The sequence below is a fragment of the Anas platyrhynchos genome, chromosome Z (genome assembly GCF_047663525.1).
Source record: "Anas platyrhynchos isolate ZD024472 breed Pekin duck chromosome Z, IASCAAS_PekinDuck_T2T, whole genome shotgun sequence".
Classification (NCBI taxonomy): Eukaryota; Metazoa; Chordata; class Aves; order Anseriformes; family Anatidae; genus Anas; species Anas platyrhynchos.
The window spans coordinates 42624641-42643145 of NC_092621.1; the positions used below are offsets into that span (position 1 = coordinate 42624641).

An 18505-nucleotide genomic window follows, 5' to 3' on the forward strand; every position below is an offset into this window, starting at 1 on the left:
AGACTCCTGTCAGGAATAACACTGGTAAGTAGGGCTGATCCTGCTAGGACAGAGGGAGGTACCCATCTCTTCCTAGCACTGCCATTGTACAGATTGTATTTAAGTTTAAAGGAACAACCTAAAAGCTTCCCACGGGTCTTGTTAATTGAAGATTTTTTGTTTGCTTAACTGGCAATTTATGTCCATTATATGAGACCATAGTCAGCTAGCTGTTTGCTAAGTGATGGCTAGCAACCTTAAAAATCAATTAAAAAGTAGAAATTCAGAGCGACTTTACACTCAAATTCACACATGAAGAAGAAGAAGAACAAACACACCTGTTGTAAACAGAAATTGTTGTGGCAAAACTACAAAAGAATGATCTTTCCATTATTTATTTTTCCCAAGAAATGCTTGTGTTTCCTCTTTTATTTCAAATTTCTGCATTTAAGAAGGTTGCTATCAGTATATAATGAAGTGAAAACCACAACAATTTGGGATTTTTATCATACTTAAAAACAAATTCATAAATAGACAGACTGTCACTCATCACAAAAAAATAGCTGTTTTCAGATGTCCTTTCCTTTTCCTGACCTAACAAAAGCAGGTTTCCTCACAGACTTAATACCTAATCAAGATGCAGCCAAACAAGCATACCCATTCTTGGTCCCTTCTCCAAAACTGAAAGCTCCCTTTTTGTTTTTGCTTACTAATCCATAGAAGCCTTTAAAATGGCACAAATACAGGCAGCAGCATTTTGCTCTCTAAATCAATTTTATCCTCAGCCATCAAGTAGATGTTCCAGCACAGAGAAAGAACAGTCCTTCCCTTCTAATTCAAAAATCCATACTACCATTGCCCTTGCAAACTGCTAAACAAGCAGTATCGGCAATTCACTTGTGTTCTGTAATATATTTACTGCAAATCCCAACGGCTTGCCTCCTAATGCAGTTTTCTATTGTGTCTGTTCTTGTCAATACACTGACTGGTCACCTTACAAGTAAGTTGCTTTGACCGACTGTTTATACAAACACCAGAAAGCTTCAAGATAAGTAAAAAAAATACTAAATAGAAAAAAAAAAATCCATGATGCTTGGGGGAAGATGGAGGCACCAACAAAAACAGACAAACAAACAAAACACAACAAAACACAAATTAACCTGCCCTCTGTTTCGCTAAAAAGGCTAGTTAGCCAAAAAGGCTAGTTAGCTCTTCTGATCACTTAAGTAGCATGTGATATTTCCAGATAAGCAGCCCTGACGGATAAACCCTCCAGCACCTCAAAGAACTTTAATTTGTAATTTAATCATCTGTGCAGATTTGTTCTTGCTCCGGAAGAACAAAGAATAAGAGAAACTCAGTCAATGCCCAATTAGAGATTAGAGGCCTCTTAAATGCTGTGCAATTCATTATTAGCCACAAAATACTGTTATCATTATAAGAACTTCAATGAAACCTACCAAACTGATTCATTTCTTCAACTATCCCCCCAAAAAAGTATATTTGCTAATAACCAGTTTTGCTAGCAACTAAATCCTCACCAGTACTCTAAGAAATAAAGCTATAAACCTTTACTCCATTCCATTTGCATTTAAGCATACTGTGATTATGCTCCTAAGCAAGAGGATCCAATGTTATATGGATTTGTTCATATGAATCTTAAAAAAAAACAACCTTCCCTGTTGCTGTTCCAAGTACAGGGGGAAAAAATAATTTAATCACTAGGCCTTCTTTTAAAATAAATGACTTTAGGAAATAACTGCTTTTTAAATCTAGTCAGATTTAAACTAGTGCTCAGTTAAGAATAGACTCTGTTTTTTAAGTTCTAACCTACCCAATCACCTCTAGCACTGTGTCATAAACAGACAAATAATTGCCAAAAAATAGGAAACAGGGCAAAGGAAAATTGTCAGCTCTCATAAAAGTGTGAGGTCAAGCAGTGGAGCTTCATATGGATCTTTACTGGTTTACAGGTTTGTTCTGCAGTGCAGTCTAGAAAAAGACAGCGTACAAAAGAAGACTGCATACAAGATATTTTTTTTTTTCCCAATAAGAGGATTCATTCAAAAGAGGGACAAGGACTTACTGAAGAAATGCAAACAAACCTTACAAGTTGAAGTGGGCAGTAAAAATAACGCATTTAAATAGAATACACTGGGACACACTGGGAGCAGCCACCCCTAGCCTCAGTATAAAGTGGTAAGTGATGGAACCATCACCATTCACGAGCATGAACTCAAACGTGAAAGGTGGCTTCAACAGCTCAGCATTTCTTGGTAGCCAAGAAATCAGATATCAAAAACTTTATTAGAGAAGAAAAAAATCCTGAAAACAATTATGCTGTCATATAAATCTCTGGTTCACCTAGACCCAGAGAACTGCATTTAGTTCTCGTGCCCTCATTCCAACAGGGTAGACTAAAAATGGAAAAGGTTCACGGAAAGGCAAGGAAGAAGATCAAAGCTATGGAACAACTCGTACTTTAAAGAGCTGTGTAGGCTGAGACTGCCCAATCTCAAAATGAGTCACCACAGGCAGCATACGACTGAGGTCTAAAATTTCAAGTGAACGGAAAAGGCAGCTAGAGATGAACAACCAAACTTCCTTGAGAACTAGAGGCTATCAAATAAATATAATATTAACTAGGTCAAAGAAAATCAAGTTTCCCTTCACAAACAAACAAACAATTGCCCTGCTTGTCCTGCATTTGGGACAACCTTCTCCCCAGAACAGCACAACCGAGGGTGAAAAACACATTAGAAAGCAATTTTACAGAAGAGGACAACTTGAACACGCACCAGCCTCACAACCTTTTGATGATGATGGCAATACCTCCTAGGAGAACACAATGGTAAGAGTATAAACTGCTGGTTGAGAAGGGGGAAAAAAAACACACAACAACAAAACAAACAAACAGACAAAAAAATGTTGCCCTTCTTGTTCCCCTTTTTTGTCGAGAAGGAAGCAAACTGGAGCAAGTCACTGTGTGACGCCAGTAAGATGATCGGGGAGTCAGAGTACACAACATACCAGCAAAAAGTCATACATTCAGGCTGAACATGGGTCAACCTTTATTCAAACACTTGACAAGCTACAGCCTAAGAATAACAACAAGGACCAATTTGTTAAACTACCTGTTAGAAAAATCAGCAATTCTTCCCATCAGCTTTTGTTTTCCCCTTTCTGAAAGTATATCAGTAACTGCAATTGTTCAAATAGATACATCCAGGGTCCAACTAAGAAGCACGATGTAAAAGATGAAAATAGTGTTTGACAAAACTGCCATTAGGTACTCCCAAATCTTACATTCAGTGGAAAGGTGACGTCATTAACTCTACTCAAGTCTGCTATCGCTTTTAAAATAGTGTCTTCTGATAAACGTAAGTTAACCTACAGTTGGTTTTAGATTCATTCACTGTGTACTAATGGTGACCCACTATCAAACCCAGCAGATACTATCTTCCATTTTGCATAGGAGATGCAATGCAATTTTACCCTTTGTTACAGAACTGGAGTGCTGGAGTAGAGCAGGGGTGAAAGGCAATTCAAATACTTGTCAGCTTAGTTGGTATTACAACCAGCAAAAGAGTAAAAGTGTTTAGCTTTCTCCCCAGAATCTGTTGTCAGAGAAGAGTTACTGCTTCACAAAGAATCTTCCTTCCTTTTCTTCTCCCTGCCCCAGAAAATACCAGCTGTTTGTTTTTGTTTGGTTGGTTTGTTTTGTTTTCCCTGTTTGAAACAATGCACAAATAAAGCACACCAACATAAATTTAGTAACTTAAGTCCTGGCAATGCAAGGGAAGTTTGACAGCACAGCTGGTAGGAAAGAGCTCCTTCTTTCCCTCGGTGGCTCTGTGATGAACCTGAAATCTGGCAGACCAAGTCTAAAACGAGAGATGATCTGGCAGTATTTAACATATGTACAGTGTTAATACTATGACATACTTTTTGATTAAGTTGTATATGAAGTTGACATAATAGATGGTATCTGACAATATGGTTATCTAAAAGCCACATGGAGACATATTTCACTGAGTGCCCTGAATCTGTCAGAAAACTTCTTAACAATGTCAGTCTTGAGCTTGAATGCGGTTCAAAAGTTGAGAAAGTCGAGCTCATTACTCCAGGCTTTCCTCTCTGTTCAAACTGGCACCTCCAGTCGCATCTGAAATGGCTACGCTGGTGATACAACTGCGCTCATTTTGAAGTCCAATAGTTGTAGAGTATGTACAATTTTTGAGGGAAAAATATGCCCCAATTAAATTTACCATGTTCTCTTTTAAAACAAAAGCAGGTTCTGCACGTATACGTGACAGAGCCAACTACAAAATCCCCTTGAAACACTTACTGCACACCATCAAAACCTTTAGGATTCATGAATTTTTTTCATTTCAGTAATTAAAATGCAAGTAGGAAAAAAGAAAAAAAAATTAATTTATCTTCAAATCCCTTTCAACAGCACAGCCGTCCTACTCAGGAGCTGTAGAGAGCTAACTAAGCTTCTTAATTCCCTTCTATTTAACCCACTCCTGAAGACTAATATTCTAATGAGATATCAGTAGAAGACTCGGTCCTTGAACACATAGCATTAGAAATGATTTCATAAAACAGTCCAGGATAAAACAGACATTTAATTCCTGTACAACTGGTTAACATAACACAGTTTAGGAGTTTGTATACTTTTCCATGAGAGGCAAGGTACTAAATGACAGGTCTGCCTCAAGGCAGGTCACAAAGATCACAATAACCCACCCAAAGAGAAGGAAACCCAGCTGTCACCATTGGGATAGCAGACACCCAAATACCGTAGTAGTTTATATAGTCTGTCAGTTGGTTCAGCAGTGATGAATTTTTCTTTCTTTGGCTGCCTGCCACTGAACAAAAGCTAATCTTGCACCTGAACAATCTAGGCATTAAACGCACAGGAAGTCTTATCTCCTGACTTATGACAGAGGATGACAGACAGAGCTGGTGAAAATAAAGAGGTGCTGCCCTAATAGCCAAGGGCAGCAACCCTTTAAGTACAGTGGGATTTTTAACGCCCAACAGACTCTACATCTTGGCACTAGTAGTTGATGCATCTGCTTTGCCAGCCACGGATGTCACAGTGGGAAAATCTGACTTGGATGAAATACCAGATGAGAAACTTAAGACCATACAAAACATCCTTATTCACTCTGTCTTCTTGACAAACATGAAAACGGTATCTGCATGAAATGCACCTATCCTAAACAAATCCTCCGATACTTGTTTCTGTTTCAGAAATGCTAACATTAGTAACCATATACCACCTTAAGATAATTACCTCTGAAAACAGTATAAAAATCCAGACACAACATCCTCTTAAGAACTGATTTGAAAGTCTTATTAAAACAGAAACAAGAACAAAAGCAAAAAAACAAACAAACAAAAAAAAAAAAAAACACCATACAAGCCAGCCAAAAATGCACCCAGAAGATTATTTCTTGACCAGTGTTTAGACAACTGGCTGAAATGCAACAGTAGTACCTGTATTTAAACATACTGTCACATACTCAAGTGAAAAACTCTGCAGTACAGCTGCTCGTGTACGGAAAGTTCACCTCAAGGAACTGTGTTTATAGCACCACTCAAGTCCTAACTATTTTTATTTTAGCGAGATTATAACAGATTACAGAATTGAATTGAGAGTTAAATAACTCTTCATTTAATAAACTGCTGATGCAACTTTATCTGTACAAGAAGTCAACCCTTTCATCAGCAGGCAAACTACAACTACATCATTTTATTGAAGTGACCCTACCTTCAACAATGATGTAAGCAGCGCACTGCATAAAGGAACACCAGCTCAGTGTAATTTTTTATTTTTAAATCAGCAGCCCAAGCACACTGAAGAGCTTCACACAGAGCGAGTACAGCATCCACATAGGAGGCAGGCCTTAAGAACATTAAAGCTTGTTCAGTGGAAAGTTTCCCCATCACTGCATTTTTCAGTAACAAAGATGTTGTCAGAAATGACAATTTTTCGTGTCCCCTGATGATGCCTTGCTAGCATTTGGTTATAAGCCATAAAGCAGGAATAATTTCAGCCTGTCAGGAGTCTAGCTAATGCCCAGTTTCCCCCTAGAGAGAATTCCTGTCAAACGTAATGAGAGCTCCAAAGGCCCTCTCTACAACATAATGAGCACTTAGGCCATGCTGGTGATCAGCCAGCAAAAAGCATCAATTTGAGCCTGGCTACACCCTTGGGGCTAGACGTCACCAGTTTTAATAAGAATTATGATTACTATCTGCCAAAAGCCTCCTCAGAACTTATCGTTAGCAGTGGAAATTCAAAAGAATGTCATTGGTGGCTTTTTTTTTTTTTTGTCTCCTGTAAGCTGAGACCACCTACGTACTGAATTCTAACAGTGTTAGGCATCCTCACTGCAGGCATCTAAATCAAGAGTCTTTAATATGAAGGTGCTACTTTTAATCAGAATACTTAACATGTAAAAGCATGGTATCTAAGACTCATAACCAGGGAAAATTATTTATCCCTTCAAATGCTTTTTCTTCTGCTAAGAGCACACAGAGTAAATGTGCTCTATTTTCCCCAGCTAGAACCAATGCAGGTATAATGCTCTGCCATAAATCTTAAAAGCTTCCAAAGTATCACTGAATACTCGGTATGTAATTATAGTTGCCATACATACAGAGAGCATTAAACCCTTGCAATACACAGATGTTAAGGTCAAAGTGGAAACCTCAGTTCTGACACTCTTTAATCTTGTGGGCTTAATTGATTTTACCTGAAGTTAATTCCTAGTACATTTACTGTCAAAATCTTACGAAAATAACACACATTTTGAACCAAATGAAGCTTCTTTATGGATGTTGGCTTCCTCACAAGTTAGCCTGCCATGAAGTTAAGAATAAATTAATAGAGAGGATTCCAAAAATCACAGAGCATGAAAGAACTGCCTTACAGAAAGAATGATATTCTTCTAACACACACACAGAAGAGAATACTACAGCAGCTACGGTATAGGAACAAGTCAGCCACCACTCCAGTTGTTCCACTTGCCTCAACAGTGCATCACTTTAAAAACAAGGAGGTTTCCTTGTTTTTATTCCTTGTTTTTATTCCTGCTTTTACCAGCATTTTGGATTCAAACAAGCACACCTCTAAAAAAAGCAACATGGAATACCTACTCAGCTTTGCAAACAGAAAGTTATTGTGGAACTACCATCCCACCCTTAAGAAATGCAATATTTTTACTGGAAAACAAAACAAAAATCAAAGAGTTTGAGTTACAAAAGCAAAATTCAACTCTGCAATTCACTCACTTAATGAAAGTCTTTGAATATACTGAAGATCCGAAGCCTGAACTAATCAATTTCTTCGCTGTGCCCTAACCGGTCAGCCATGCTCTTTAATTTAATGAAACAAGAGTTTTAGATGAAATAGCACATACACTTCAAGAAAGAATTGTATTGTTGCACTTTGAAATGTGTCCAACTGTGCAACTTCATCTAATGATAATTTTTTTAAGAGGCCATCGATTTCTGAAAGACTTATTGTACCGGCATCTTGATGAAAAAGTGAATGTCAGCGTATCTACAGAATACTTACACCCTGCCATTAATGCTTTATTTGGCAGACAATGACTACTCAATTGAGGGTCCTCCGGGCTGAGCAATCATTTAGCTTTTCTTCTCTTATGAGGTCCTTAGTGTCTTGTTCCACTTCAATACTCTTTTTATTCACCATTATAGTGGCCGTAAGTGTGAATTTTATGGGAACTTGCAAACTTATAGTCATAACTTGAGCTTTCCAAGCCACTAATCTTTTCATACCTCTAAATGGCAAGGATTTGAGCAACTATCGCTACATATGCTACACACGCGTAGGACCAGTTCTACATAATCAAAGGCTCTTACCAGTGACAAAACAGAACCACACAAGGCACTGAATTACGTTTTTAAAAACCACAGAGACAAGACCTTTCCTACGTCTCACACCATCTTTCAGGACCAATACCAAGGAAGTCCTGTGGATTAACCTAACCTATACCTCACCTGACAGCAGGTAGGCAAAGGTCTGCTAATCACTGCTACAAATCAGCCTATTCAGACACATGCTGAGGTCATCTGAATACAAACAGCACAGCTACATTTAAACACACTAGACAGACTGTAGATTATGTGGGTTAGAAAACAAAATGCCTTACCTGTTTGTGCATTTCAATGTTTAATCCATATGACATTTCATAATACTGCAAATAAAGGAGCATACATTATTTGGTTATGCGGGCTTACATTGCATTAGAAGATATTTACTGAAACAAAGAAAAACAAACATACATACCATCACATAGTGCCTCTGCATTTCTGTCTTTTCGCTTGCCAGTTTCTCACATTCCAATTTAAGGCTACAAAATAGATCACACTTTAATGTAACTGTTATGTCATTGTTTTGACATTCACCACTTTATTTGTATTTTGACAGAAACAGATAATTAAAGAAACTCATAAACATGCAAACACAGAGAGAAAAGTCTTAATTCGTACTTTAAATACAAGGGCTGAACGGGAAATTTAGGAGGTATTTCATGAGTACTGCATGAGAGCCCCGAAACCGCCTCCAGAACTGCTACACAGACGAAGCACTACAACTCTCAGGTTATGACAGGAACAGACTTTCTCCAAAGTTCTTCTGAGTAGCCAAAGTACTTCTTTGCATATGACGTTCAGTAAGGCGCAGCCAAGTAACACCATTCACGGTTGGAATTACAACTTGGGCACGTCTGCAATTCCTAACCTTAAAGAACCTCTAGCTTCTGTTATCTCACCCGCAGCTTGATGTAAGTAGCTTTGACTATCAATTACTACCAAGTTTGTTTTCTATTTTTGTTTTCAGAGGAGAAAAACAAGTTGCCTATCTTATCACTAACAGCAGTATAATTTTGACTACTTTCACTGAGGGCAAAAGTCAAAACATTCCCTTTGTTCTCTGGCAAACTGATTTTTCTCTTTTGTTCTCTCTCTTTTTTTTTTTAAATGAAACAAAGAAGCATCCTATGGAGCAATTAGTGTGTAAGCCACCATTTTCCATTTACAGTTGCAATGTTTATAGCTTACACTGTGTTTCTAACGTAATAAATGGCTTAGACAATGTAACAATCTTAGATAAGACTCAGACTACAGCATCATCAGGGGGAAAAGGGAAGCCTAATCAAAACCAAGCGATTTCTATCATGGAAGGTCACAGAAGTCTTTTTCCTATCCAGGTGCACATGAGTACAAAATACAAGAAGATTATGGACAAACACCTTTTGCACGCAAGAACCCGTTCCCTAAATCCCTGCGGGCTCTCCCGCAGCAAGAGCAAACCCTTTCAACGGGAACGTCAGGAGAGCAGCACTGCAACTGGAAACGCAGCCACGGCTTCGGCAGGCTCACATTAACTTTGTGTTAACTCCGGTACTCGTGTGCTCCTTCCTACAATCCTCACCATGCCTTCACACGAAGGAGCAAGCCCCAGATGTCACCTCCTTATCGCTCTGTGCCGCAGGATCCGCGCTGGTCTCCCTCCGAAACCCCCAAAACCCACGGCGTACGGCACAGCCACCTCGCACCCACACTAGCAGGAGGCGGCGGGTGCGGGGCACCCGGCACGGGTCTCGGCCGCCCCCTGCCCCGCCGCTCGCCCCCGGGGGATGCTCCGAGGGCAGCGGGGCCCGCAAAACCCCGCGGCCCCCAGCCGGGGCTCCGCCGCGACTCCGCACGCCACCGCCTGGACGCCGCCGCTCGCTGCAGCCCCCCGAGCCCCGGGGGGGTGGGGGGGGGGTGGAACGACCCCAGCCCAGCCCAGCCCGGCCCCGGCCCCTGACCCCCCCCCCCCCCACCCTCATCCCGCTCACCTGTGGTACTGCGCCTGGAGGAACTGGAACTCCTCCTTGATGCGGTCGAGCGACTCCGGGATGGTGAATTTGAAAGGCTGGCCCGCAGCCTGGTGCGGGGTCTGGCGCGGCGGCGGCCGGACCGGGAGAGAGAGGCACGTTGAGAGCCGGGGGCCGGAGGGAGGATGCGGGGAGGAGGGATGCGGGGAGGGATGCGGGGAGCCCGGCCCACCCCCAGGCACTTGTTCCCCACCTTCCCGTCCCTCATCGCCGGGGACGAGGCTCCCGCGGGGCCGCCCCGTCCCGGTCCCGGTCCCTGTCCCCGTCCCGCCCGCCGTGGGGCTCGGCTCAGCCCAGCACAGCCCCGCCGCCGAACAAAGCGGGGACGTGGCCCCGTCCCGCACCCCCCCCGCCCCGTCCCGCACTTACGGGGTGCCGGCTCTGCGGGAACATGGCTCCGGCCGCCGCGGGGGCTCCCTCGCAGCGCGGCTCAAGCCCCGAGGGGCAGCGGGGGGGCGGCGGCGGCGGCGCTCAGTGCCCCCGCCGCGGGGACATCCCCGGGGTTGTGTCGCTGTCGCTCCGGGGACGGGACGGGACCAGACGGCCCCGACGGCCGGGCGGCTCCTCGGCTGCTGGGGGAATCCAGGCGGCGGGGAGCGGCGAGCACGGGACCGTCACAGGCCGGGGGGCACAGGGAAAGTCTCCGGGGAGGGCCGAGCTGCTCCCGGGCGCCGGCGGGGGGGACGGGGCATGGGCAGCCCGCGGGGCGCCGAGCACGGGAGGGCGGCGGGACAACGAGGAGGAGGAGGAGGAGGAGGAGGAGGAAGGGGGCGAGGGGGGGTTGCGCGCAGCCGGCCCCGGCCGGAGCAGCGCCGGCAGCACATGCACGGCGCGCAGAGCCCGGAGGAGCTGCGGAGGGGGAGCCCGGGACAAAAGGGACACAAAAGCCGCCCGCCCCGTCGGACGGGGGAAAAAAAAATAATTGAAAAATAATTAAAAAAAAAAAGAAAAAGAAAAGCAAAAGGCTGGAAGCGTCCTTGTCGGGGCTATCTCAGACGGGGCGCTCCTCCTCGCCACGGCTCGGCTGCAGCCTGCTGCGGGCGGGCGCGCACCGGGGCGCACATCTCAGCAGAGCCCCCCGAGGGCGGCGCATCGCGGCGGCGGCGGCTGCATCCTCCTCTTCCTCCTCCTCCTCCTGCTGCTCCTCTTCCTCCTCCCCCCGCCCCACCGCACGGCTCCGCTCCGCTCCGCGATGGACTTCGGGACGTCCGGCGGGCCGGGCCGGGCCGGGTCGGGCTGGGCTGGGGCGGGCGGCGCTGAGCGGTGCGGGTGCGGGTGCGGGGCCGGGCGCGCGGCCGTGTCCGTGCGGGACGCGCCGAGCCGAGCCGAGCCGAGCCGCGCGCGCCGCTTGCATTAACACGCGGTTTCACACTCGGCCAGCTAACCAGCCGCACGGCCCCGCCCACGCCGCCGCGCGGGGCTGGAGGGGGGGGGGGGGCGCGCCGCCGCCGCCGCCCGCCCAATCGCCGGCGCCGCCGCCAACGTGGGGCCGTGACGCGTGGCGGGGCCGCGGGCCAATGGGGAGAGCGGCCGGCGGAGCGGCGCTCTGCCTTTCGCTGGGAAGCGTTTGTGGCGGGGCGGCGGGAGCGCTCGGCGCCGGCCAATGGGAGGGCGCGGGGCGCGCCGAGCGGCGGGGAGGAGGGGAAGGTCGGTGGGAAGGAGAGCGGGGAGGCCGAGCTGTCAGTCAAAGTAACGTGGGGCCGCCGGGCGGGCGGGCGGGAAGGGGCGGGGAGAAGGGAGAGGAGGGGCGGGGCGGGGCGGGGCGGGGCGGCGGGGCTGCCTGCGCGCACCCTGCGCGGCGCCTGCGCGTGCCCGCGGCCGGGGCTGCCGGCTCCGCGGGGCGGGGCGGGGCGGGGCGAGCAGAGCCCGGCGGCACGGCCGCGTTCCCACGCGGGTGGTGGTCGAGCTTGGGGGTGTGGGGGCTGGTTTTTTATTATTCTTTTTTTTTTTTCTTTTTCCTGCATGTTTTTCTTTTTTTTTTTTTTTTTCTCTCTTTTTTTTTTTCTCTCTTTTTTTTTTTTTCTCGTTTTTCTTTTTTTTTTTGTCTTTTTTTTTTCCCCTGCCGTTTTGCTTTTTAATTATTTTTTTTTCCTTCTTTTCGTCATTTTCCTCTCCAGGTAAATTTTTTTTTCTTTTTTTTTTTTTCCCTGTCGTTTTGCTTTTTTTTTGCTCTTTATTTTTTTCCCTTTTTTTCGTCGTTTTGCTTTTTTGTCATTTACATTTTTGCCCTTTTTTGTCATTTCGCTTTTTTTTTGTTGTTTTCATTTTTTCTTTTGTCATTTTACCTTTTTTCCTTCTATTTTTTCTTTTTCTCTTTTCTTTTTTCTCTTTTTTTCTTTTTTCTCTTTTCTTTTTTCTTTTTTCTCTTTTCTTTTTTCTTTATATTTTTTCCTTTTCCCTTTTTCTTTTCCTTTTTCTTTCTTTCCTTTTCTTTCCCTTTCTTTTCCTTTTCTTAGTTTCTTCCCCCCTCCCCTTTTTCTCTTCTTTTCTATCTTTTTCCTTTTTTTTTTTCCATCTCTTTTCCATTTTTTTTTGATCTTTTTACCTTCTCCGCTCCCCCTCTCCCTCTCCTCACCCATCCTGTCTCTCTCTGCTACCACGGCCACACTGCATATCCCCAGGGTGCAGGTGCCCTGCCAGAGTGCGGAGGTCTCCCGGCATGCCTCCCCGAGACACCCCTGGGGACCCCCTCAGGACCAATATATGTGCGTTGATACAGTTGTGAATATAAAAATAAATGCAAGCAAACAAGGACTTTTCTTTCTCTCTCTTTTTTTTTTTTTTTTTAAAGATGAGAGTCGAATCTCGGTGTTATTGCATTGTGTTTCCCAGGATGGGAATGCAGACTTAACCTGGCATTGCACATGCATGAGTAGAGCTAAACATCTTGAGTTCTGTTCCCAGCTCTTCCCTTGGACAAGCCAACTCACAGCTCTCTTCATGGTATTAGAAAGCTTAATTAATTAATGCTTATAAAGTACTTAGATCCTCAGATGAAAGATGCCATAAAACACAAGTGTATTATTATATACTTTGTGTGTGTACCTGGTAGCTATGGAGTCTGTAATAACGTAACGCTTACCTAACTTTGGTTGTGCTGTGCTTAACCTGCTGGCACAGGTTGTTAATGAGATATTAACAGATATGACATTAAAACCACACTATGTTTTGGAACCTAAACAAAAGTTTATATATATATATATATATATATATATATATAATTGCTCACCTACATGAAAGTCGAAATGTCTTGTAATCTTTATTTGTCATCATTAAAATGTTCAAGGCATGTTTTAACAGAAGTAGAAAAGTTCTACTTTTCTGATTTCTTTTAACAAGTGCCTTTAACCCACTTAGATTCTGAAATCAGACACTTAATGGCATTTTGAATCTTCTTCATCATAATCAAGATAGAAGAGCTGTAAAAGCAGCAAAAGCAGCAATAGAATCTTTTTTTGTCTGATATTTAGCTAATTTATAATTCATCATCTCTGGCCAATTGGAGCACAACATTTGCCTGTTAGAAAAAATCAGGATTAATTTGGCTATAAATCTGGATTAATCCCGCAAAAAAAATTTAACATCCTCACTTCACAGCAATGCAAAATTACACCACTGAGAGGTAGGCCAAAATTTGGCTAAGCATGTTGTAAAGAGCTGTGTTTGACTCAAGGTAGTGTTTTATACGAGATTGTTACACCACAGTACTGTAATTACCCTACACAATTTTAATTTTGAATTGCAAATAGCTGTGCTTATACCACAGTTCTGTTCTAAAAAGTACACTAAGAAGATGGTCTTTAACCCCCACCCCCAGCCCTTCTGTTATATCATCAGTTCTGATCTGCTTTTCAAAGCAATTATTTTTCACTGTAAGGATTTTAATGTAGTGTTCTTACCTCATATAGCAGAAGGCTTAATCCTTCATTGACTACGTACTCAAAATTCACGCTGAAAGCAGTTTGAGCTTTAAGTCAACAACAACAAAAAAGTGGTATCAGGGCCCAAAATTTAGTTTGACTGTACTGAAAGAGCTTCAGATGTAGCATCTGCTCTTTAGGGAAATGATGTATTGTATGATGTTCAAATTACCATAGTTTTGTATTTTTTCCTTCACTGTTAGCAGTACTATTTACAAGCAATATTTTTTAACTTCCCACAAGCCAGCACATATAATAAAAATGTTGATGATGTTGATCACCAAGAGTTTGCAGCAGGGGGCTGGGACACAATTTAGTGAATTTGTGATTTATCTCACCACTCAACTACCTATGTAGTTAGAGCACATCAGCGTAGGAAGCAATTATAAAATTCAATAGATTTTGCACTTGTAAATTTGAGACTGAGAGATCATTGGATTTTCAACCAAAAGAGAAACAGAGTACTTTACAAAATTATGTATATCTGCGTGGGGGGAGGGTGTTGTTATGTTTTTGTCTTTTTTAATGGCAGGACAGGTGGAATAGAGAAAAAAATAGTATCTGATTCACACAGTGCATGTGGAATAGAAGTGAACTTCTATGAATTCATCTGCAAGAAAAATAATTATTATGAGAGTATGCAAAACAATTTAACTTTTAAAATATTTCTTTATTTATGAAGTGCAAATTATATGAGCAGGGTAAAGCAATTACATTTCTAATTATTCGCTATCTTTTGGCTAATAGCCATTGCGTACCCTCTTTGTAATTTGATTTCTTTTTAATTAGTAGCTTTCCTTGTAGGCAAGAATGTTAAAAATAAAAATAAAATTAAAATAAATAAATAAATAAATCAGAAGGTCATTTTACCACCAAGTCTGTATTCCCTTCCTCCATTCTCTCACCCTTAAAAATTCCCCAAGCTGAACTTAAAAAAAAAAAAAAAAAAAAAAAAAAAAGTCAGTAGCAGATCGTGCAGCAGTAAAACCTCAAATAAAATCAAATCCAAAGAATCCCTTGTGGTTTCACACAATATGGTAAAATTAGAGATTGCAGGAAACCAACAAAATTAAACTGGGAACATTTGAAGAGAAATGACCAGGCTTTATGAAAATGACACATTGACTGGGCAGTGTGTTTTTTTTGTGTGTGGGTTTTTTTATTTTTTATTTTTTTTTATCGACAATTTCTTTGTTGAGGCATAGATCAAAGAAACCTGCATATGTTTTCATTTTGTTCTAAGTGTAACTAGAAAATTACATCCAGATGTTTAATAGGCATTCTGTTGGTTTTTCTGCATTGATTAGATATGTTGGTACTGTTTGCTTACAAGTGTAGCCGGATCATTAGCTAATGCAAAGAAATGTTTGCAGCGAGTTGCTAATTAGGTCTTTTGGAAACTCTCCATACTCAGGAACAATTTGTACACTGGCCAGAAAAACTTGCGGTACTTGAGAAGTCGCTTTCCCTTCTGTGTCTGGGAAAAAACAGGCAGTCGCTTTCCCTAATCTTCCTTTGCCTACAGGGATTGCAGCTTGATCCCAATGGGTTGAAGTGCAAATAAATTAGGAAGAGACCACACACATGCGTGCGCGCACACACACGCACGCTCACACACACACCAATCTGTTCTTTCAGTCAAAATGTAGTTGTACGGTCTTAACAAAAAGCTAACCAAAATGGAGTGTTTAAAACTAAAATGTGATAAATTCTCAACCCTCTTGTTATCAAATACACAACATTTTTGAGCATACTTTAGAGACAGATGGGGAAGCCCTCTATGATAAATGAGTGTACTTGAATTCATTACTGTAGCACTTATAATTAAAGTAGCTCTTTCAGAACTTCACTACATCTGCAAGGTGCTTCTAGACAAAGCGTAGGTGCTTCTAGACAAAGCGTAGGGGAGGTGTGTGCTCTGATGGCAAGGGGGGGACAGAGGTGAAGATGAAATTTAATCTCCTGTGCTTTGTTAAGTCTGAAAATGCGCCAGATATACTACCTGTTTACAACATTGTCAGAGAAATTGTTTTAGACTTCGTGTCTCTAGCCTGATAACCTTCTAGGTGTAATGTTGCCTTTCAAAAGCTGCTTGGCAGTGTCAGTGACCTCCCTAACAAGGACCACCTGTCGGTCTATCACGCTCCAGCCTGGTGCAGAATGAGGTTTCCACCATGGGAAATCATAACAAAAGGGGCAATGTGTGTCCGTTCTGTACAGAAAGCAGGATCATGTGCTCATGCCCACTCCCTGGTACTGTCATCACACACATGACTAAGTTTACTCGTGGAAATCGTCCCTCTGAAGTCAATGACAATGCTTACATGAAAAAGGACATCTCAGTCAACGAAAGATGTGTTGGATTTCATCAGATCAGGCCAGTGTTCTGTGTGTGCAGGTTGTGTGTGGCATACACGTGTAAAACCCGTATGTTTGCACCAACAAGGCTTTCAAGGCATAGAAGACTGAGGCTTACACTCTTTGGGGGGATTTACCTAAAAGGAAATGGCGTTAGAGAAACTTAGTTAACTGTTCCACTTCAGTGGAGTAGTTATGGTAAATAATTTATTTTTCTTCAACTTGCAAAATCCTAAAACTTTTCCAAGACAATTTGGTTCCCTATGTATTTTCTTTTTATACTGATAGTAGGATTTTTTTTTCCTTAAGCTGTCTGTAACATCTTTAAAATAGTCTACAGACCACCAAACATCTATAGACGTGAATAAACTGGGGAAATACCATTGAGACAAATGGTCTAGTGGAAATGTTTCTTCCACAACAGATATTGAAATTGATGTAGGAAGTTTCATCTCAGAAATAGAAAGGCTATTTGAGAGAGGGAGAGATGGTGCCAGGTGTGCTGGCATTTCATGGTGAGAAATGCCAAATACTTACTCCTTCAGGGATACATGAAGGCCTGCCATTTACCCTGATACCTGTTCTCCCTCTGTACAAAAGCAGCAGTGTTGAGGAATTATTTAAGTACAGATGTGATGCAGAAACACTGTGTGAAAAATCATGGCTCTCTGAGAGCCAATAGGAATTTGATTCAACTGGAAGTTGGCTGGGACTTGGGAGCTGTTTCTCTAATACTTCTGCCTCAATCCTTCAGAATTTGCGTTCTTGTCTGCACTGAGGTTATAAACCTGCTCTCATACCAGCCTTCTACTCCAGACCTCAGCTTTCAGGCTGGTGGAGTCTAGATGAGAGCAGATTGTGCTATCCTGCTGTCTCTTCATAATGCTGATGCTGTAATGCACTGGCATGCTACAGCCGCAACATCTGCAGAGATGCTCTTCCAGCACTGGTGACATGGAGACACGAGGTCTGTTTCCAACTTTCCCCATGCTGTAAAAGTTTTGAGCTCCCATATTTTCATGGGAATTTATTTACCAATATGTCTTTTAGGATCCAATGTGAAGTGGAGATATTATGAGAAAGAAGTTACTGGACAGGGATAGTGATGAGGAGGAGATCTGGGAAGAGGGAGGGGAATTCTATAGGGAGAGAATATTTCAATACGAATTTGATGCAATTGGGGGGGGGGGAGCGGGGGGGAGGAGAGAAAGAACTTCAGGCAAGATTGCTAACAGAATTACTGTTACTCAAAGTACTCAAAGCATAAACAGAAAATCATTACATGTCTCAGCCACCCAGCACTGTCTACTTCAGCTTCTCCTCATGCTCTGAACTTGCTGCTTTTCCACTTGTTTCAATGCAAGTGTCTTGGTTTGCATCCTAGGCAGCTAATGTGTAACCACAACTGTAATCATTAATAGGGCATATTCATTCCCCAGAATAAGTCTTAAATTTGGTAGTTTGACACAGCTTGGATCTATCACTAACGTGGAACAAGTGAATGCTCAAATGAAGCACCCCACCAAATAGAATTGCAACTGCAGTTGCAAAATAAGACAAAAGTCTTGCAACTATAACGTGTGTAATCAATGGCGTTACCAGGTATAAAAATGGTGTTAAAGGAGATGAAAAATAGATCTATCCCTTGCAGTTAGTCTTTAATATTACTGCATTTGAACTATCAGTAAAACCTCTACTCAAGAAAACCACATGATATGATGACACAGACAGCAGAGTAACCATGCAGTAGTAATCCTAATCCAAATATCTCCATATTTACCAGGTAGAAAATAAGATGAAGATATTAATACTAGTGGTTGAGGAAGGAGCTGCCGAAGTCAATGAAAGAACATTTTATGTATAAAAACACACCTAATGAGTACAGTGTAGATGTGCTGGTGTGTGCTAAATTGCTCGGGTGGGAAGGGGAGGACAGTGTGGTTTGCATTGTGCTCTGGTTTTGCTGTCTGCTAATGTGCTTATGCATAGTCAGATGCTCAGCTACCATCTGGGTTCAGAAGCATTTTTACAGAAGAAAATCTTGATATCACATGACTCCCCAAGTGAAGTCCAGAAGAATGCCAATGTCCTGAAACTGGCACTGAATTGTACTGTGGGAACAGACCGTATCACATAAAAGAAATCATTGCTTCATCATTCAACTTGAGATAAAATAGTTTGCAAATCCCACCAGTACAAACCATGAAAGGCAGGGAGTAAGCAGGACAAGGTATATAGATGTGCATATTCAGCTTTTGGCATAATTATATATTAAGTGTCCTTATATATAATCATATATTAAGTGTCCACATGATCAGATAACAT

The 18505-nt window shown here is 42.7% G+C and overlaps 1 protein-coding gene across 9 annotated transcripts in view; it reads right to left on the reverse strand.

Annotated features, from left to right (window-relative positions):
* Nucleotides 1-11304, reverse strand: part of TLE1 (TLE family member 1, transcriptional corepressor) — a 78494-nt gene extending 67190 nt beyond the window's left edge. For 3 of the 9 annotated variants that reach the window (XM_038170658.2, XM_038170652.2, XM_038170654.2), the window contains exons 1-4: nt 10272-11303; nt 9864-9964; nt 8309-8372; nt 8172-8216 (exon numbers count right to left, since the gene is read on the reverse strand). In XM_038170658.2, coding sequence (XP_038026586.1) covers nt 8172-8216; nt 8309-8372; nt 9864-9964; nt 10272-10295 — 234 coding nt within the window. In that variant the 5' untranslated portion in view covers nt 10296-11303. Of the gene's footprint in view, nt 1-8171; nt 8217-8308; nt 8373-9863; nt 9965-10271 lie in introns of all 9 variants that reach the window. The other 6 variants (XM_038170660.2, XM_038170657.2, XM_038170656.2 and 3 more) reach the window with 3 other exon arrangements.
* Between the last annotated feature and the right edge of the window lie 7201 nt (nt 11305-18505).